Source organism: Protopterus annectens, chromosome 5.part1 (genome assembly GCF_019279795.1).
Source record: "Protopterus annectens isolate FY-2018-M chromosome 5.part1, PAN1.0, whole genome shotgun sequence".
Classification (NCBI taxonomy): domain Eukaryota; kingdom Metazoa; phylum Chordata; order Ceratodontiformes; family Protopteridae; genus Protopterus; species Protopterus annectens.
Window position 1 is genome coordinate 319,993,028 of NC_056736.1, and position 17,648 is coordinate 320,010,675.

The window sequence follows — 17,648 nt, forward strand, 5'->3', positions numbered from 1 at the left end:
TGATGCAAGCAATAGATTCATTTTAAACAATGAAGTTCAGAGCTTACTGTCACAATGGAGGCTGTACAATACAACAACCTGTGATAGTTATGCATACTAATTCCGAGATTGCTTTACTATGAAGTAAGGGGAATATGTCAAGAGACTGCTAAGATTTCATATGAATTCAATAAACTGCACTCTTTTCACTGTACTGCTCACAGTTATGCTATGCAGAATAAATAAAGGAAATAACGAGCTGCACAATTAAGATAAGCTTTTTCATGAGCTCATAAAAGTAAATACTGAGAGTTTTGCCTGACCACCTCCACCACAAACATGCACATAAATGTAATAACCTTATTTCCCAGTGACTGGGGACTGGAAGCTTTGACAGGAACTGAATGTTAATTGGGTTCACCAGTGGGAATGAAAGTAGGGCTGTATAAATTAAATTACGATGATAACTGGGGTTGATGATGATGTGGTAAGTGGGTGGTGACAACTGGGAGGTATCAGGGCAAGTTTCTTTCGGTCAGAATTTTAGACTCTGGGGTTGTCCCTTTAAGTGCTAAGCTAGCTATCCTTGCAGACCATTTAAGCCTAGCCAGTTTCCCTTTTTTGTGCTCAAAATAGCCTATCCCATTTGGTTACAGATTGGTCGATATTTATATATATTACCTAAAGACAATAACTGGGATCATGCCATAGATAATTTGAGGGGACCCATGCATGGGAATAAACTATGTAGGAGCTGCCTCTGTCCATTAATTGTACAGGGGCAGCCCTGGGGTAAATTTTCTGTTTCCCATCCATAGATGTAAATTGCACTTGAAAATGGACATGGATGAACTTTGTTTTATATGGATGAGGAGTCTGTTCTACAATAGCAGTATCCTCTGTGAAATATACCTGTCCCTTCAAACCATTCCAGTGATGTTACAAAAGAAGTTTAGATGCCTAGTATTTCTAATACTACAAACTACATAGTTTTCTGATGACAATTTGTTTAAGCTTTTTATGTATGGCTAGCACAAATCTGCTCCTTTCCAGAGAAACAGCATGCTGGTCATTTGTTCTGAAAGAATATGAGCAGTCACGAGAGGTTAGCCTACTGGCTTAGAGAAGACAGAAATTTAGCTGTAATAGTTTGAAAGAAAAAGACAACAATGTACAGCCCATACAGTATTTAATAACAATCTGGCTTTTTTAGAGTAAGACAGCTGTGTTCAAACTCATTTGCTAATAAAATAAATATAGTTACTTTACTTACACTGCTTTGAAGAGTAGCTATAATTTGGCTTGAATTTGAAGGCCCAGGAAGAGCAGATTAAAGATAGAAATAGCAAAATTTAAGCTTGGGCAATATCATATCTTTCATACTACCTATACCAATTTGCTGATCCATACCCAATGTGAAATATTACTAAAATCTACAGTACAAAGAATTGGACAGCTTTACAAGGGAGTTGAGATCACATATCTTATGAAGTATTACATTTATATATTTTCTTCAAAAGACCAGAAAAACAAATATGATACTATGCATTTTAGTAAAACCTACTAAAGTGGAAAGATACAGACACAAAATATTTAACTTAATCTGGTTGTCAAGAAGGCTCAGTCTTTTTCTGTCTTATTACCTACAAAGACATAGTCATAAACCTCTAGATTTCCAGCCAGGACTGATAAGCAAGTTGCTTTACAACAAACAGTTCTTGGATATAGAGTTGGGTCACCTAACCTTTATAAAGGAAAAAAATAGTTTTTAGCACATTTCCATTCCTGTAGTAGTTTCTAAAATCAGATCATTAAGTTTTTTTTCAGTTTCTTCCTTATTTTTCTTCAGTATTTTTTAATCCTATCTTCATAATTATCTAACAACTGATTGCATAAACATTATTCATAAAGTTTAGTGTATTGTGATGTAACAGCTAAACAATCACACTAACTGAGAGTTATCTCACCTTACATCAGATGTATGTGAAATTTAAGGTCTCCATTAATTCAATTTCCATCAAAACTCCACTTGTTTATAACATGAGCTAGGTGCTTTGGGTGTCTTCAAGTGGTTGACTTACTCTTAAGGAAAGAAAATCTTTGGTGTTTCTCAATACATCTTTTCATTTTTATATAGACATTTTAAATGACAACTTGTTTTCTAAAGCCATATATATCTCTATGGATCATTTATGGTCAAAGAATGAACTAATTACAAATCAAGCAGAGGGAGGCAGGGTGATGAAAAGTGTGGTTCTGATGAAGGACTTTAATCTCCCAGAGGCATATTGGAGTTTCCTTATGTGCAATGTATCTGATGAGAATGTATTGATGTTAACTGTAAAAACCAACAGCATAAAACAAGGTAACCAAAAAATAAAAAAGAATGCCATAACAGATGTCATTTGGACTGCAAACCAGGTTTAATGTTTAAAAACAATCAAGTTTAAACACTTTCATTCCATTCAATTCAAACATGAACCTCTTTAGAAACAAACTAGCAACTGTTCTGCTGTTCTGCAGTTCTGGTGGATTATATAACCTTAAAGGCAGCTTTAAGGTTATATAATCCATCTAAAGGCACCTTTAAGGTTATATAATCCATCAGAACAGTTACTACTTTGTTTCTAAAGAAGTTCCTATTTGAATTAAATGGAATGAAAGTGCTTAAACTCAATTGTTTTGAAACATTAAACCTTGTTTCCAGACCAAATGTATTGATGTTGGTACTTGACCCAGAAAGATTTGAACAAAAAGTATCATCTATAACGAAGAAAGAGAAAAATGTTGATAGGAGTAATGAGATAAGGGATCTAGTTTTGGAGCTCAACTAGTTAATTGTAGCCACACAACCATATGGACTACACAGAATATAGACAATATGTCAAGCAGTACAACAAAGGCCAGAGGCAACAGGCACCAGACGATGTTAAGGAATATGGATTCATAACAGCCCTATCCACTATATGCATCTTAGACCTCACACAGGGTATTGAGAATTATTTCAGTCTATTTGACAGTGACAGTAAGGTTGAGAAGTACAAATGAATAAGGAAGAAAGCCTAGCAAGGAACAATATGAAAGGTGTTAACATTGCTTCAACCTTTCCAGGTATATAGTGCTACAGCTGGAGAAGGACAACCATTGAGAGAATACATATTTTTTGAGTCAGGCAAAAAAAAAACAGAAGACAAGAAGGGCCTTGGGGTATCACTAAGGAAAACGTAATACATCAAGCACAGTATAATGTGGAGGATAATGAATGTAGTAGAATCCAGGCAGAGAAAATAAATAATACCCATATAATGTACTGATAAAACCACAGTTGAAATATCGTGCTATTCTCAAGGCTTTATATGTTAAGGGAAGTCACACTGCTAAAAAGAATGCAAATAAAAATGAAGTAGATGGTAAGGGGAAACAGAGTGTATGTTGTGTAAAGATAATGTAGAAAATATCAACATTTTAACTTGAAACAAAAAAGCACTGGGTAATAATATGGAGATCAAGCACACTGAGTGGGAAATGTGCGGAGAATGCATTGCAATGGCAATGAAGGGCAGGAAAGAGACAGTAGAAACAGTATGACCAGCAAATCAGTAGAATGGTGTGTAGCCTTAATAACAGAACAGACGTGTTTCCATAAATAGTGGCTAACAAGTGGAGACATTTACAAAAAGGAGTAGTGGAAGCAAAGCCATTCAAGGTTTTTAAAATGTCTTGGTACTTCAGGGAGACTGGTATGAAAGAGGGAAGGATGGCTGTCTCAAACTAGCTATAATAATCAGGAAGACAAACTAGACTATAAGGATCATTCTACCATATAAGCCATATTGTTGTTTAATAGTTTAGGAGATCCATCTACGATTGTGACTTTCTGTGTCCTGGCCACATTAGAACACTTTGTTGCTCTAAATATCTAGGGCATATGACTGCTGTGGAACATAGCTTGCTATTTTATTCAAATGTTTTGGGGGTTGCTGAGTGGTGTCCTCTCAAATTACCATATGGAGCTAAATGCTACACTTGTTATTTACAAGGTGTTCCAGATATGGTGTCACCCTTCTGCCCTTTGAAGATCTCATATATTTCCGTAATGGGTATTCCAGTCTAATTCTCTGTATCCTCCAAGATGTGTTTTCTGAACCTGTAGCTTCTCAATGACTGCTAAAGTGATGCTCACAATGGATGCTCAGTGACTGATCCATTTCTACTTCACTGAAGACAAACATTATATGTTTGTAGCATACTTATATTGTTTGGTGCATCTACAAGAGTTGTTGCATGTGCTTGTTGCATCCCTAGTAGCTAAAGGATTTAGATTTAAATATAATCAAGGACATTGACTTGGACTTTGACTACTCACTCCCTAATGGAATGTTGTTGAACATACTGATTAGTTTTGCATAGTCTGAATCTTGGGGGAAAAACAAAATGAATTTTTTTTTTTCTGGAAAATGGGTAACTGTAGGATAGTGAGGTGAATATAAAAAGCATCATGGATGCAGTGTAATCTAATTATACTTTTGAATGGTTCAGACAGCCTGAGGTGGATTAATAACCTATGCACTGGAACTGCTGAGAGAGGGTAGGATTGAGCAGCTGAGATATTTTCCCATCCTGGGGGAAGCATGACAGTTCAGTCTAGTGCAAGACTGACACCTGGAGGAAGCAATATATTCTAATAATGGCAGTGCAAAGGGTCAGCAACTAGTGTCCAACAAGCAGCACATATGTACTGTAACAGATATGGGGTATGTGCAGAAGCACAAATGCCAAATAGCATGTATTGTTGAGACATCTGTTAGTTTATGCTGCCATGTGGAAAAATGCTCAGGGCATAACAACCTAATGGCTAACTGGATGAAAGCCTCCTTCAAACAGCTTCTGCCCACTGAGAAAGTATGGGCTGGTTGGATCATGGTAGGTCTGGTGATCTGATGAAAGGGAAGATGGCCAACAGGCAATAGGAGAAAAAAAAAGAAAAATATATTTTCAAATGTTTCAGTGATTAAAGTCAATGATTGCTTAAATCTAGTGTTACACTCAAAGAGCAAAAGATAATGACTTCTAGAAAGCAGAACACAGAACCTTGCGATTGTCTGACTGCTTTAACAAAATACGGTACTACAATGTAGTAGAATAATCGATAAGAGATATCTGTTAATCAGTATATTAACAGACTTAGGAATCATATAAATGCAATAAAATTAAATCAAAAATGTAAAAAGTAGTAATAATTTACTGATTGTGAAACATCACTAAAATATTGCAGTTGTTTTCTTGAATATATTTTTTCCTAAAGGTGAGTTATGTTGAATTCAATTTATGCACATTTTCATTGTGATGTAGTTTAAGCATTGTGTGATATTGTATCTCTTCTTCATATTATTGTGTGTTTTGTTGGTTGTTTATATTTTCTATTATGTATCATTATTTATATATGTTTTAAATTTTCTCTGAATAAAAAGAAATTTCCATGGAGAAAAAGTTTCTGAAGCACACTGTGTTTATTAAACCCGATCCACAAGAACACTAAGTCGTTTCTTATGCAGGCTTCATAATTCACCTCATAGAAGTATAGAGACCTGCTACATTATAGGCCCATATGTAATGATGTCAGTGCAGTCCAGTTGTGTACTAGAACAGATACAGTGCTACCGTATTAAGAGAGAATAGTAGCTCCATGTGGTCAGCATGGAAGAAACCTAATTTACACAACGTGTGTGTGTGTGTGTGTGTGTGTGTGTGTGTGTGTGTGTGTGTGCGCGCGCGCTGCATCAAAAGTGTAGTAAGCAAATTATTTTTTGTATTCGCAGCCTCTTAGAGCTACCCACATTGGACACCTATCACTTACAAATGGACAAATCTCTCAAAATGCTGCCACCAAGCACTTAATAAATATATGTAACATTTTCAGCTGTTCTCACTAAAACTATTAAAAATATTGTTATTAGATTAGCAATTTTGCACCTGCCGTTAAAAGCATTCATTTAGACAGTTGTAGATATAACTTGACCTCAAGAAAGTCATGTTGATATGATGCTCAGAAAAAATGTACTCAGTAGAGTACAAAGAGGGTGCTTGGCTACACCGTTGTGGGGCATATATTGTATGGGTAATTCTGCCTAAAATAGATCCACTGATATACAGGATTCTTTGAGAGCACAGTAGACTCTTTCATACTATTGCACATCGGTGACATTAGTTTGGTAATAGCCTTGGCATGCTGCATTGCTGCCACTGAACTGCTTTGCACTATTACTCCTGTTGTGTAACTAATCTATCTACTGAGCGCTAAGCAACGTACAACTAATGCGGCAAAACGGTCTGCTGTGCAGTCGGTCTGTGCCTCTGGCTCACACAACCTGTCTTTCCAATGAAAAGGTCATTGCTAACAGTTTATTACACTATTTATTGTGTTTTATTCTATACAGGCATAATACGACAGACCATACACTGTAAATAATAAATTAGCGTTAATATATCACCACAATTTGCTGGAGTACTTGCTGGGTAATCAAAATGACCTCTGAAACAAATGTTGTTTACCTAAACAATCACGTGAGCCAATTACTCAGTGTCTGGGAACTCACAAGCAGTCATTACGCATTTTGCCATTCCTTTTTTTAGGAAGCTGCATTTTATTAATTTCCACGTGCTACAGCAGCTTAACATTGCTTAAAATGTGTCACTATCAGCCTACTCGATTACTACTCATTTGCTAAATGTAGATAAAACGACTGCAAGAAATCATCACACGGTTTACTTCCTAGCGCGGTTTCCATTTAAAAGTATAATAAGTCTGCCATTCTCTGAACAAACTACTATTGCTTCTAAAGGCTGCCATTGAGTTTTATGGCTTATTGCTAAAATCGATAGCTTCTGGTACTCCAGGGAACAAAATGTAATATTGTACTTTTCTAAAAACAGTGTGTTTCGGGTACTTTACATTTATTATATTGTTAGTGTATCCTCAGGAAGGTCCTTATTCAATGCAGAGATGTTGTTCCATAATATGAAAACTGCTGTTTTAGTCATGTTCATTCTGGCAATCACACTAATTACAATTGGTCAACAAATTTGATAACTTCCTTTTGCAACAATTGCTTTCATTCCCTGGTCAAGCGCTTTAAACTAAGAGCATGCTATATCCCCCGACTCTTTGTTACAATGTTGTGCTATACTATGACGTCAGTACTAACAGACTGGGCAGTTCTTACAGGAGCACAAACGCAAGCAGTCCTGTCTGGAAGCGCTGCCACCTGTCTCACCACATATGCATAGGCGTCAAATTTTGGCAGAGAACAAAGTGGCAAATGTTCCGTTATTTTAGTTGAAGATAAAAAATATATTGCTCCTGTAAGTACTAGAAAAAATGATGGTACTCAAGCCAAAACTTATCATTGTAATATAAAACAACTGGAACAAGTAAAGTTGTACAAGACAATCATAGTGTTCATCATGGTAGTGAATTGAAAAGCAGGTCCTCTGAATTTGTTGAAGGTATGAGTTATTAAGTAGATTGCCCTTTTTCTGTATGAAATGCGTTACGCTGCCTGGCATGTGAAAGGTGGCATCACTAAAGAACAGTACAAAGAGTACCTCTAATTTAAGAAATTAAATACGTGTTTCCTTTGCAGGGGATCTCGCAGGCGAGTACTGAGAAACAATAACACCATCTGATTCATAACAATTTGACTGGATGCTGTTTTTTATTTTATTGCTCATGCAATAATCCAAATTAAAATAATTATTAAGTAGAGAACGGCAAACAGGAAAAAACAGTTACGGGGGAAAAGTTTGCGCGGTTTTATCCACCTACGATACTACGTTAAACTATATGCTTTACAAATGCACTTTGCAGTTCAAATAAAACGTGCAGGTGTACAGAACCTAGATTAATTGAATACTGATGGTATTGTAAAGCACATCAGTACTTGTTTCCCTATTCAGTTTTGCTCCTTATATAGATTCATGTTTTAATAGTGTTAAACAGTTTACGGAATATAGAATACTAAATTATCTAGTGTAGTATAACTGTTCCTAATCTCTAATTTCATGCGACGTTAAACCGTTTACCATCTGTGTGAAGGAGTGTAAGAACACATACACGCACACTTTTTAATACCTACAGGCTCAGGCTAAGAGATGTTCTTTCAAGTAGCGCTGTGAAATCTGAAATCGTGTATGTACTCACCTGAGCTCATTTTTCTAAGCATCTCTAAAACATAACAGTAGAGACAATATTATTGTAGCTGTTGTACCTACTCTTTTGAAAAACATACTTTTATGGTTGTAGGAAGCAATCACTGAAAATGATGCACAATATGTCTGTACGGGACAGTATTTACAGAGATATACATAATATTAAGGGGTTTTATCATGTTGGGGCTTGTTTGGTGATGGGTACAATACAAAGCTGTGAAAATAAAATACAATTTCTGGTTACTCATTTGAAAGGCATGAATAAAAAGAACTGGCGTGACTAGTGCCGATTCTTAATAAACCCTATAACGGCATGCCATTTAATCGCTGTTCATGTCTGTATTCCCAAAAAGAAATGTGAAAAGAGAAAAATAAACTTTAACAATTGTATGTCCTGGATTTGCGTGAGTACCAAAAACTGGAAACAATGATCCGCCTAAAAGTCCAGTCAGTGCTCGAAAAAGGAGCGAAGACTGGGGTTCTTGGAAAGTGTGTGTGTGTGTGTGTGTGTGTGTATATATATATATATATATATATATATATATATATATATATATATATATATATATATATACACATACATACACGTATATGGGAGAATTTAATATGCACAGATTAATAGATAGATAGATAGATAGATAGATAGATAGATAGATAGATAGATAGATAGATACTGGAAGCTATTAATTTCAATGATTATTATAAATAACGTACATACACTTCACACTTCATAAAGTTAATTTAATCATCTACATTTTGATGCTAAAGAATGCATTATACATTATAAATTAGTTTATTAAACGAAGTGTTAGTCAGACTGTAATAGAAGGCTGTATTGAAAATACAGCTGTTTTATAAGATATCATAGATACAGGCTACGGCGGAAATTGTGAATGATATGGCCCTTGTTGCAAGACATTGACAAGCGATACCTTATACAATGAGCGGTTTAACATGCGCGGAATAAATTGGGAAAGGACTGAAGCACAAAAATGCAATTATTACTAAACAAGGATGGTTCCTCTGTTGATTACCATGTAAGAATAATAAGCTTATTGAAGTCATCTGTCATGTCTAGCAGCCGGAAGACTTGACAACAGCGAACTGTTAACAAATACTGCCTGTCCCGTTTATATTTCCATTGTAACTGAAAGATCATCAGGTTTAATCATGTCATTAAACAACCTAAAACGCAAGCATTCCATGAATAACTCTAAATTGTGTTTAAACATGGTATCTTGACTTTTCTTTAAAGGTGAAGGATAAATAAATTTGGAATTAAAAATGTGTAATAATGAAAAATGTGCTTAATTATTTCATTTACTTGAATATATATAGTGATAGATATGTAGATTGGTTGATTGATTGCTAGATAGATAGATGTATCTATTTATCTCTCTCTCTCTCTCTATATATATATATATAAATAATGTCGTGTTTTGTTAATATACTTTTGACTGCTTACAATTCTTTTTCCGCATAAGTCCTCAGTCTTCACTATAGACTTTTTTGTTATGTGCACCACTTTTGGCAAAGGAATTGATAATTCTCTCGAATGTGGTACAATTCAAATATGCAACAATGTAACTGATAAATATATATGCATTAACAAATCTGTTTTTAGAAGAATAAGAAATGGGTCTAAAAGAAGAGAAAGCAATAAATTGACTAAAAAAGAATCACATATCTGCGCAAGTATTTATTTTAATTATAAATGTATGTAAATGAGATAATTCGATGTGATAGTTATCCCTTCACACGGAGACGTTGCGATGCTCAAGACTGAAAAGCACTGATACTATTTTGTAAACTATAGCATTTACGCAACGAATTAGCCAGCATTTGGACACTCTAACGAAATTAATTTAAACTATAACCGCCAAAGCGTGTTAAGTAATAACAGAAAAAATAGCGACTCTTCCTCAACAATGCATTAAGACGTCAGCTGCCTTTTCATGCAGATTTAAATGACTAGAAAATACAGTGTGTTTAAAATTACATCAATGGAAGCACCGTATTGTCGGACGGAGTACTACTGACTACTAATACTGCTTCAAGATGTAAGATTTATTTGTGAAGCTTTTGCATCACCCTTCAAAGGGCTGTTCAGCTGTAAATAAATAAGAAAGCAGTACAATGCTTATCGATATTCTGCAGCTAGTTTGAAGTTGTTCATCTATGGGACACATACGGGCATGTAGGTGTGTTTGTTTGCATGCATGCCTACATCGGTGGTTGCAAACCTGAACGTTATTTTTACAAAAAAAAGTGATTTCGTTGTGTGCTTATCTAGGTAACCACTTTTGAAAGAAAATATGTTTCAAAAACTTTTAACTGCTAGGATTGCGCCACCCGACTGTATGAATGGTCATGCTATGTGCACAAGCCTTTTACAACAAGGTTGTAAATGTGAAGGATTGCATTCAATAAACGATATTATTATTATTGCTGTTATTATTATTATTATGTGACGCTGCCGATTTAAACCGTGACATCTTGGAACAGCAGATATGCCACAGGCACTATTATTTGCAGTGGGTATTTCAGCAGCCATTTTCCACAAAACATATGGCAAGTTTTTTTTTGTCTTCCCAAACATATATTTCTGGGGGGATATCATCTAACACGTGCTCTTACTTCTTCAATCAGTTACCTAAATGTAACTCGAAGTGCGTTTAAATAGCAGTGGGCAAGGCAACCCGAGACTACATTTGACGTTTTTCTTTAGATACTCCAGTTTAAGATGTCTGATTTGTTGGCAAATTAAACCGCAAAATGTTCGGGGCACCAACAAGGGTTTCCATATACTCTAAAAGTATAGATGTTTATGTGGCTGGAACATCTGACAAGCGCTGGTCTGTCAACCAACTTTTTAATAAGAAAGTAGCTTAAGATTTAAATGATAGACCTGCACGGGTAGGCACGTTGCTTATTTATACAAAACTACTATTCAGGGTGGTCATTCTTCATGCACACTTTATAATTTTTTTCTCTAGTTATTTCCTGTTAGGTCAGTGGCGTACAAGACATGTTTCATGTATTCGAGTGAGTACATATTTTTTCTGCCTCTGAAATACTATAGGCTATGTCTTCATGATAATAAAAGAACTAAAGCTAAAACACAGATCCCCAAATAAATTGTATACAGCTTGGACTAGTCATATAAGAACACCTGTTTACGGTTGTATAAGATAGGGTCAACAGTTTAAAATGATGCTGGTAATTCTTAACAGCACATGAACCAGCCTTTACATGTGTGCATTTTAATGGCAAAATAGGATGGCTAACAACATTCTCAGGCTGCGAAGACAACAAAATAGTACTAAAACTACTTCGTCTCTCCTGGTGGGGGCAGGAACCTGACAGGTATACTCTGGGTCCGTAATACTCATTACGCACTTTTGAACGCATGCTTAACGGAGAGCGTGTGTGTGTGTGTGTTCGGGTGAACTGAGTACGGCATTGTCATGTTGTACTTAAATTTTCACAAATTGGTATTATTCCCCAAATTGTCAGTGAGTTGGACTTTGTACAATCCGGTGCAACTACACGGATGAATACTCTACAGATACTTTCTCCAAACTGGCCAAAGTTTAATTAACTCAATTTAGACATGACTACAAGGCTCAAGAGAACAGTGTACCAGCCAGGTAGGGTAAATTGGTGTATTTACCCTGACAGACTTTTGGTATGGGCGGGCACTCCGTGAAAATTGCAACTCCCCTGACATAGCAAATATGAGATGCGGCCGGGTGCTGAGTGCGCGTGCGCGTAGCTTATCTACCTGCTTTGGAACGCCTCTTATTACACGTGTGGACTGCCTCGACCGCTCACTCCCTTCACTTTACCGATAGATGCAAGGTTTGTGCTGCCCGCCACCACCTCCTAGCAGCCGTGCATTCCTGCCCTGCATGCGAATGCCAAAAGAACAGCAAAAATCGCAAGAGTCCAGTCGCTGTTTTCGCGGACGGCTGTTGCTGCAACAGTTTACCCAGTAACTCAACTTCAAATGCACTTTTTTTCGTATTAAGCACCTGGTCGAGAAGAATCCTCAACGCTTCCGTGTTACAGAAAGAAGGAAAAGCATCGAACAATCTGTGAGCTGTGAACACATTACCATAGGCAGAAATACTATGTTTCTTTGACCTGTCTTACTAAATCTGCAGTAATTCTGTGGAGACACCTGCTACGGAAAGTTGTAAAGAACCTTACGGTCAAGCATTACCTTGCACTGCTGCTAATTTCTTGCAAATAAACTAAAGAGGGGCTGCAAAACTATGCTCATCATATTAGACTGGTTTATTTGATTTAATTGCTGCGGCGTCTTTAGAAATTGCACATCTTGTTGTTACTGTCCCGTTAAAAGTCGGTCAAGTGAAAACAAGTGATATTGGTTGAGAAAAAGAAAATGAAAGCTTGTTATGATGTTGGCCTGCCAACACCCACCACAGACAGTCTACACTGAGGTGTTTCTAATGATCGATCACCAGTGACTATTGGACAGTCGTTCTATTTGTAGTTTGTTTTTGAACTCGAGCTCAAAACGAAAAAAGTTAAGAATTCTGAAGGCTGCTCAGTTGCAGAAGTGTCCGTATACTGTGACCACGACATGTCGAAACCAGTGGATCATGTTAAGCGACCAATGAATGCATTCATGGTGTGGTCAAGAGCACAACGCCGAAAAATGGCCCAGGAAAACCCGAAGATGCATAACTCCGAAATTAGCAAGCGCTTAGGTGCTGAATGGAAACTCCTCAGTGAGTCGGACAAACGGCCCTTTATTGATGAAGCCAAACGGCTGCGTGCCATGCACATGAAGGAACACCCGGACTATAAATATCGACCACGTCGTAAGCCCAAGACTCTCCTTAAGAAGGACAAATTTGCTTTTCCAGTGCCCTACAGCTTAGCAGTTGAGCATGATGGCTTAAAGGCTGGTGGCGGCCTGCCACCAGGGATCCTGTCAGATTCCTTGCTTGCTAATCCCGAAAAGGCAGCTGCAGCAGCAGCTGCAGCCGCAGCTCGGGTGTTTTTTCCTCCAGCAGCTAGCAGCCCATACTCCCTTTTTGAGCTTGGCTCTAAGATGGCCGAGCTATCCGGCTCTCCACTGTCATATGCCTCACCTCTCACAGCTTACCCAGGTGCGGCTGGAGCGTTTGGCAGTGCTGGAGGCCACGGACACACGCACTCACACCCGTCTCCGGGCAACCCAGGTTACATGATCCCTTGTAACTGCAGCGCCTGGCCTGGCCCTGGGTTGCAACAACCTCTCGCCTACATCTTGCTACCTGGAATGGGCAAACCTCAACTGGAACCCTATCCATCCTATGGTACGGCCTTATGACAACAGGGGACTAATTTAATGGAGCCCCTCACTACTGGGGCTGGATACAATCAACAATGCGTGCGCTCCGGGCGAGGCAGTCCAAGGTCCTGTTTGCCTGCAATGAACTGGGTGTGACTTGCAATTCTAGCAAGATCCTTGTGGTCGTATTAGTTACAGACTCTGAAAGACTGATGTTTATTTTTGAAAACAAAAATGAACAAACAATTGGAACTGACACCTCATGTTTTTGCGGCAGGTATCTCGCAACAGTGAGAATCTTAACAGTGTGCAGAAGGGAAAGCTCACCGTAATCTGTGGCAGTTGTTTGGCTCTGTTTCTGCTTGTTGCGCTTGTTCTTGGAAACTCTTGCAAATATATTGTTACTAAGGGTCGATAATCATTCCCTGCAGTCGACTAACTACCTGTTGATTATGGAATGTGTGTTCGGTGTAGTTGCACCTGAGGAATGTTTCGCCCTCACTCCCTGCTATTTGTCACATTTAGACACGGTATTCTGTAAGCAGCCAAGTAACTGAGCGACAGGAAGAAAACAAAGTTGGACTAAATGTCGTCATATGCGCCAGTAAATGCACTGGGCTGGTTATTTCCAGTCATGTAAGCTTTGTCTCTCTCTCTCACACACACACACACTCGTTAAACTGAGACTATGTAGTCAAGAAAGAAGTGAAAGCTATCCTTCTTTACTATACTGGTTATTGTCACATATGCCTTCCTGACTGGAAATGACATGTACTGTACAGCAGCAAAACTAGACACAAATTCAACGTTTTCCAACTTCCAGGGAGGTTCCTGCAGAGATACTCACGTGTATTATTCCCTCTCGTTTTTGTGGAGGCACCACAGGTCTGCAAAAGACTGTAAATGTGTACATTTGTGCAAAAGTCTTAGGTTTGTAGTTACATATTTTCTATCTTTTCCCAAATGATATACAGTGTTTTCTTAACTCAGAATTTATTAGTGGTTTACATAAATTAGGACAACCATATGAAGCAGTTGACACAGGACTGATGAAAACAAATATGCTAAGGACTGAACTTTCTAAAACTATTTGCATATTTATTATTACGTTCAACACTGTATAAGCCCCCCATTTCACTCATTCATTTGGTACATGGGCAACACTTGAAGAGTGGAACTGTATTAAACTCTGGGACTGCCCTTTTCCAGTTTAGGTACCACCCTAAACAACGTGTATCTGAATGAAATTATAGAAAAAATAGCCCCTCACTTCTAATTTTTAACTGTTTACTTTTCAACATGTATGGTTGGATAAATGTCTGTAAATCCAGAGATTTTCAGTTCTGCGTTTATATGATTTCAAGTATTCATTTGAACTAACGTTTTCCTGCTATTGCTTTCGTTGTGTATATTTTTGTTTTAATTTAATGTTAGGCGGTTAATCTATCTGTGTAAATAAATTGCTTAATATTTTCTTTATTCTTTTGGAATAAAAACGGTTTAATAAAGCCTAAAACATAGTCAAATGGAAATATCTAGTTCTTACTGAATTGCTAACAAGATTTCTATCAGAGCTGCTTGTGTCCTTCCTTGGTCCAGGTGAAGTATAAAATATCCTGTAAAGGCAGCCTTTGTTCCTCCACTGAATAGATTTGCTGGCTAATCTAACTCAAGTCATTGTTATCAACAGGCCAAAATGCATTTATCACTTTTTTAATCACGAATGTGGAAGTTGATAAAACTGGGTCCCTGTACTGAAACGCATACAAGAGCAAAGAGGTGAATTCATGGACTCCGTTACTATTCTAGAGACAGCTCCAGTTAATTCATTATTTGTTAAATTTTCCTATCAACTTTATAACCACTTCCTATTCCCTTTTCTTTTTAAGTAATTTTTGGACTCCGGACCGTCAGTAATTCTTTAAATGTAATTGTTTTTAAAAGTTTTCCCAAGCTGTTGCAACTTTTTAGATTCACTGCTAAACCTGTTTAAAGTCACCATCACTTTTAGTCATTTTTTAATCTTTAGCACTCTGGTGGCGGCTGATAGATGCCCCCACTTATCACCATTTGCAAAGGATACTTGACATTTATGTCGGATAGTGGTAGTAACAGTTCTGTTGGGTAACTGTAGTGTGTGTGCGTGTGTGCGAGAGAGATGTTAATAAGAAAATACTTTTCAAGGGAGGCTTGTCGTGATTGCTGTCATTAGCATCATCTGATGGTGCTAGTTTATTAAAGCTTTTATCAGCCGACATCTCTTCACTTTGGGTTCCAAATTTATTCGCTGATACCACATCTACGTATATTTTAAAATTATCTGAGGTGAGGTAATATTTCAGCAATACTGCATTTTAATTAACGGTGATGATATCTCCAAACTAATAGTTTGTACTAATAGCATGTACAATAGTTCAGTGACACAATCAGAAGGGACTTGTGTTAATACTGTCGTTTTGGTGCACGACACAGATTGCATAAAGCTAGATAGCGGTTCTCTGTGTCCTGAATGAAACGAATACGTCTGACTCTTACACACACACACACACACACACACACCAGATGAAGTTGCTAATACTTAAAACTTGCTATATCGTCAATAACTTTATTTTCTGAGTCACAGATGAAGTATCATAAAACACTTCTATGCATCAACAGTAATAGGGGAGACACCGATTCATTTAATTTGGACTTAATCGCATGTATCATAAGTTCCTGGGTTTTTCTCTTGAGTATTATAAATTATGTCGAACCCATCCTACACATATACAGATCATATATTTCACATAAAATAATTTGCACTACAAATCAAAAGAAAACGAGGTTTTCTGTGAGTAGTGAGGGAGTCACTTTAAGTTTATAGTTCCACACGGTCTTTAATCATTAATTAAAAAGTTGTGATAGCTGAGTCTCATTTCTAAAAACTTCTTAAAAAGTTTGTATTTCGGGTACACACACATTTCAAACATTCTGATGTGTTCGTTTCTTTGTAACTCACAGATTGCTAGTGCTTTATTATACCCAAAAGGTACGCGCAACTGTTTCCATTACATTTATATGTATGATGGTGGACTGCGCCGCGCAATCTGCGCGCATGTGTGTGTGCGGGGGGGGGGGGGGTATGTATATAGTATATCACACATGCTATAATGCCTGTAGCATGCGCGATATGGGTGATTCTGCGTAACGTGTCTGTTTTGTTATGCCGATGTACATCAGTCTTAGTTTTCACGGTGTTCTGTTGTATGAGAACTGTTATATATTTGTAGTCTATTCTGTCCTGAAAAACCTGTCCTCAGCGTCACAACCGACAGAGAATGTAATCAATATGAAGACAGGTGATTAAGCAGGGCTACTTTTTCTTAGTTGAGTTGGATATTTTGCGCCACCAAGACTCTAATTTTGAGGAATCCTGTGTGCAGATTAAAGGTGTATACTTCCATTTAAACTGTTAATGTAGACTTCGTTTCCACCTCGGTTAAGAAAAAAAAAGAAATAAACAATTGCTGGGAACATATGGTGCTAGTGCTACTTTTATATATGGGAGACACTTCTGTATAGTTAAAAGTTATTCTGCATACATATTTTACGTGGTTCTGTGCGATTATGCAAAACTAATTTTGAGTATCCAGGGGTAATTATCCAAGACACGGTTAATTAAATCTTTTCATCCTTCTGCTTTTTTCCTTTTGTGTTCACTCAGCGCTTCACTACAAGGGACTTCCTGCAGCCTCCTGGAAATGACCCTTCATCTCCAAATCTTTAATGACCTCTCTTTCTGCTGAATACACTGAAAGATTTGTAGTAAAAAATACATTGCAGAACCAAAGGAAAACAGATTCGAGGTTATGTCATTTGTTGTATTTTACTTTGTCCATGTTTCAACTTGCCAAGCAGGATGCATGATTTACCACTCAGGCATGAAAGCTCTATACTGTGTGGGTGTGTGTGTGTGTGTGTGGGGGGGGGGGGTATTGCATATATGAATCATTGTATTCTGAGTAATACAGAAGGATGTATGGCTGTATCACTAAAGTTATACCTATTACATTTCCTTTGGATGTTTGTAGGTAAAACATAAAAGGAACACTTTAACACACAATCTGTAAGAACACACACATATAAACACACGCACACACACAAGTAAGCTGTGGCT

General features: G+C 37.4%; 1 protein-coding gene across 1 annotated transcript; it reads left to right on the forward strand.

Moving 5' to 3' along the window:
• The first annotated feature begins 12,008 nt into the window (after positions 1–12,008).
• SOX21 (SRY-box transcription factor 21) lies at positions 12,009–15,012 on the forward strand. Its single transcript, XM_044072998.1, has one exon. It carries the CDS (start codon positions 12,797–12,799, stop codon positions 13,529–13,531), a length of 735 nt encoding a protein of 244 aa, XP_043928933.1. The 5' UTR covers positions 12,009–12,796; the 3' UTR covers positions 13,532–15,012.
• The last annotated feature ends 2,636 nt before the right edge of the window (positions 15,013–17,648 follow it).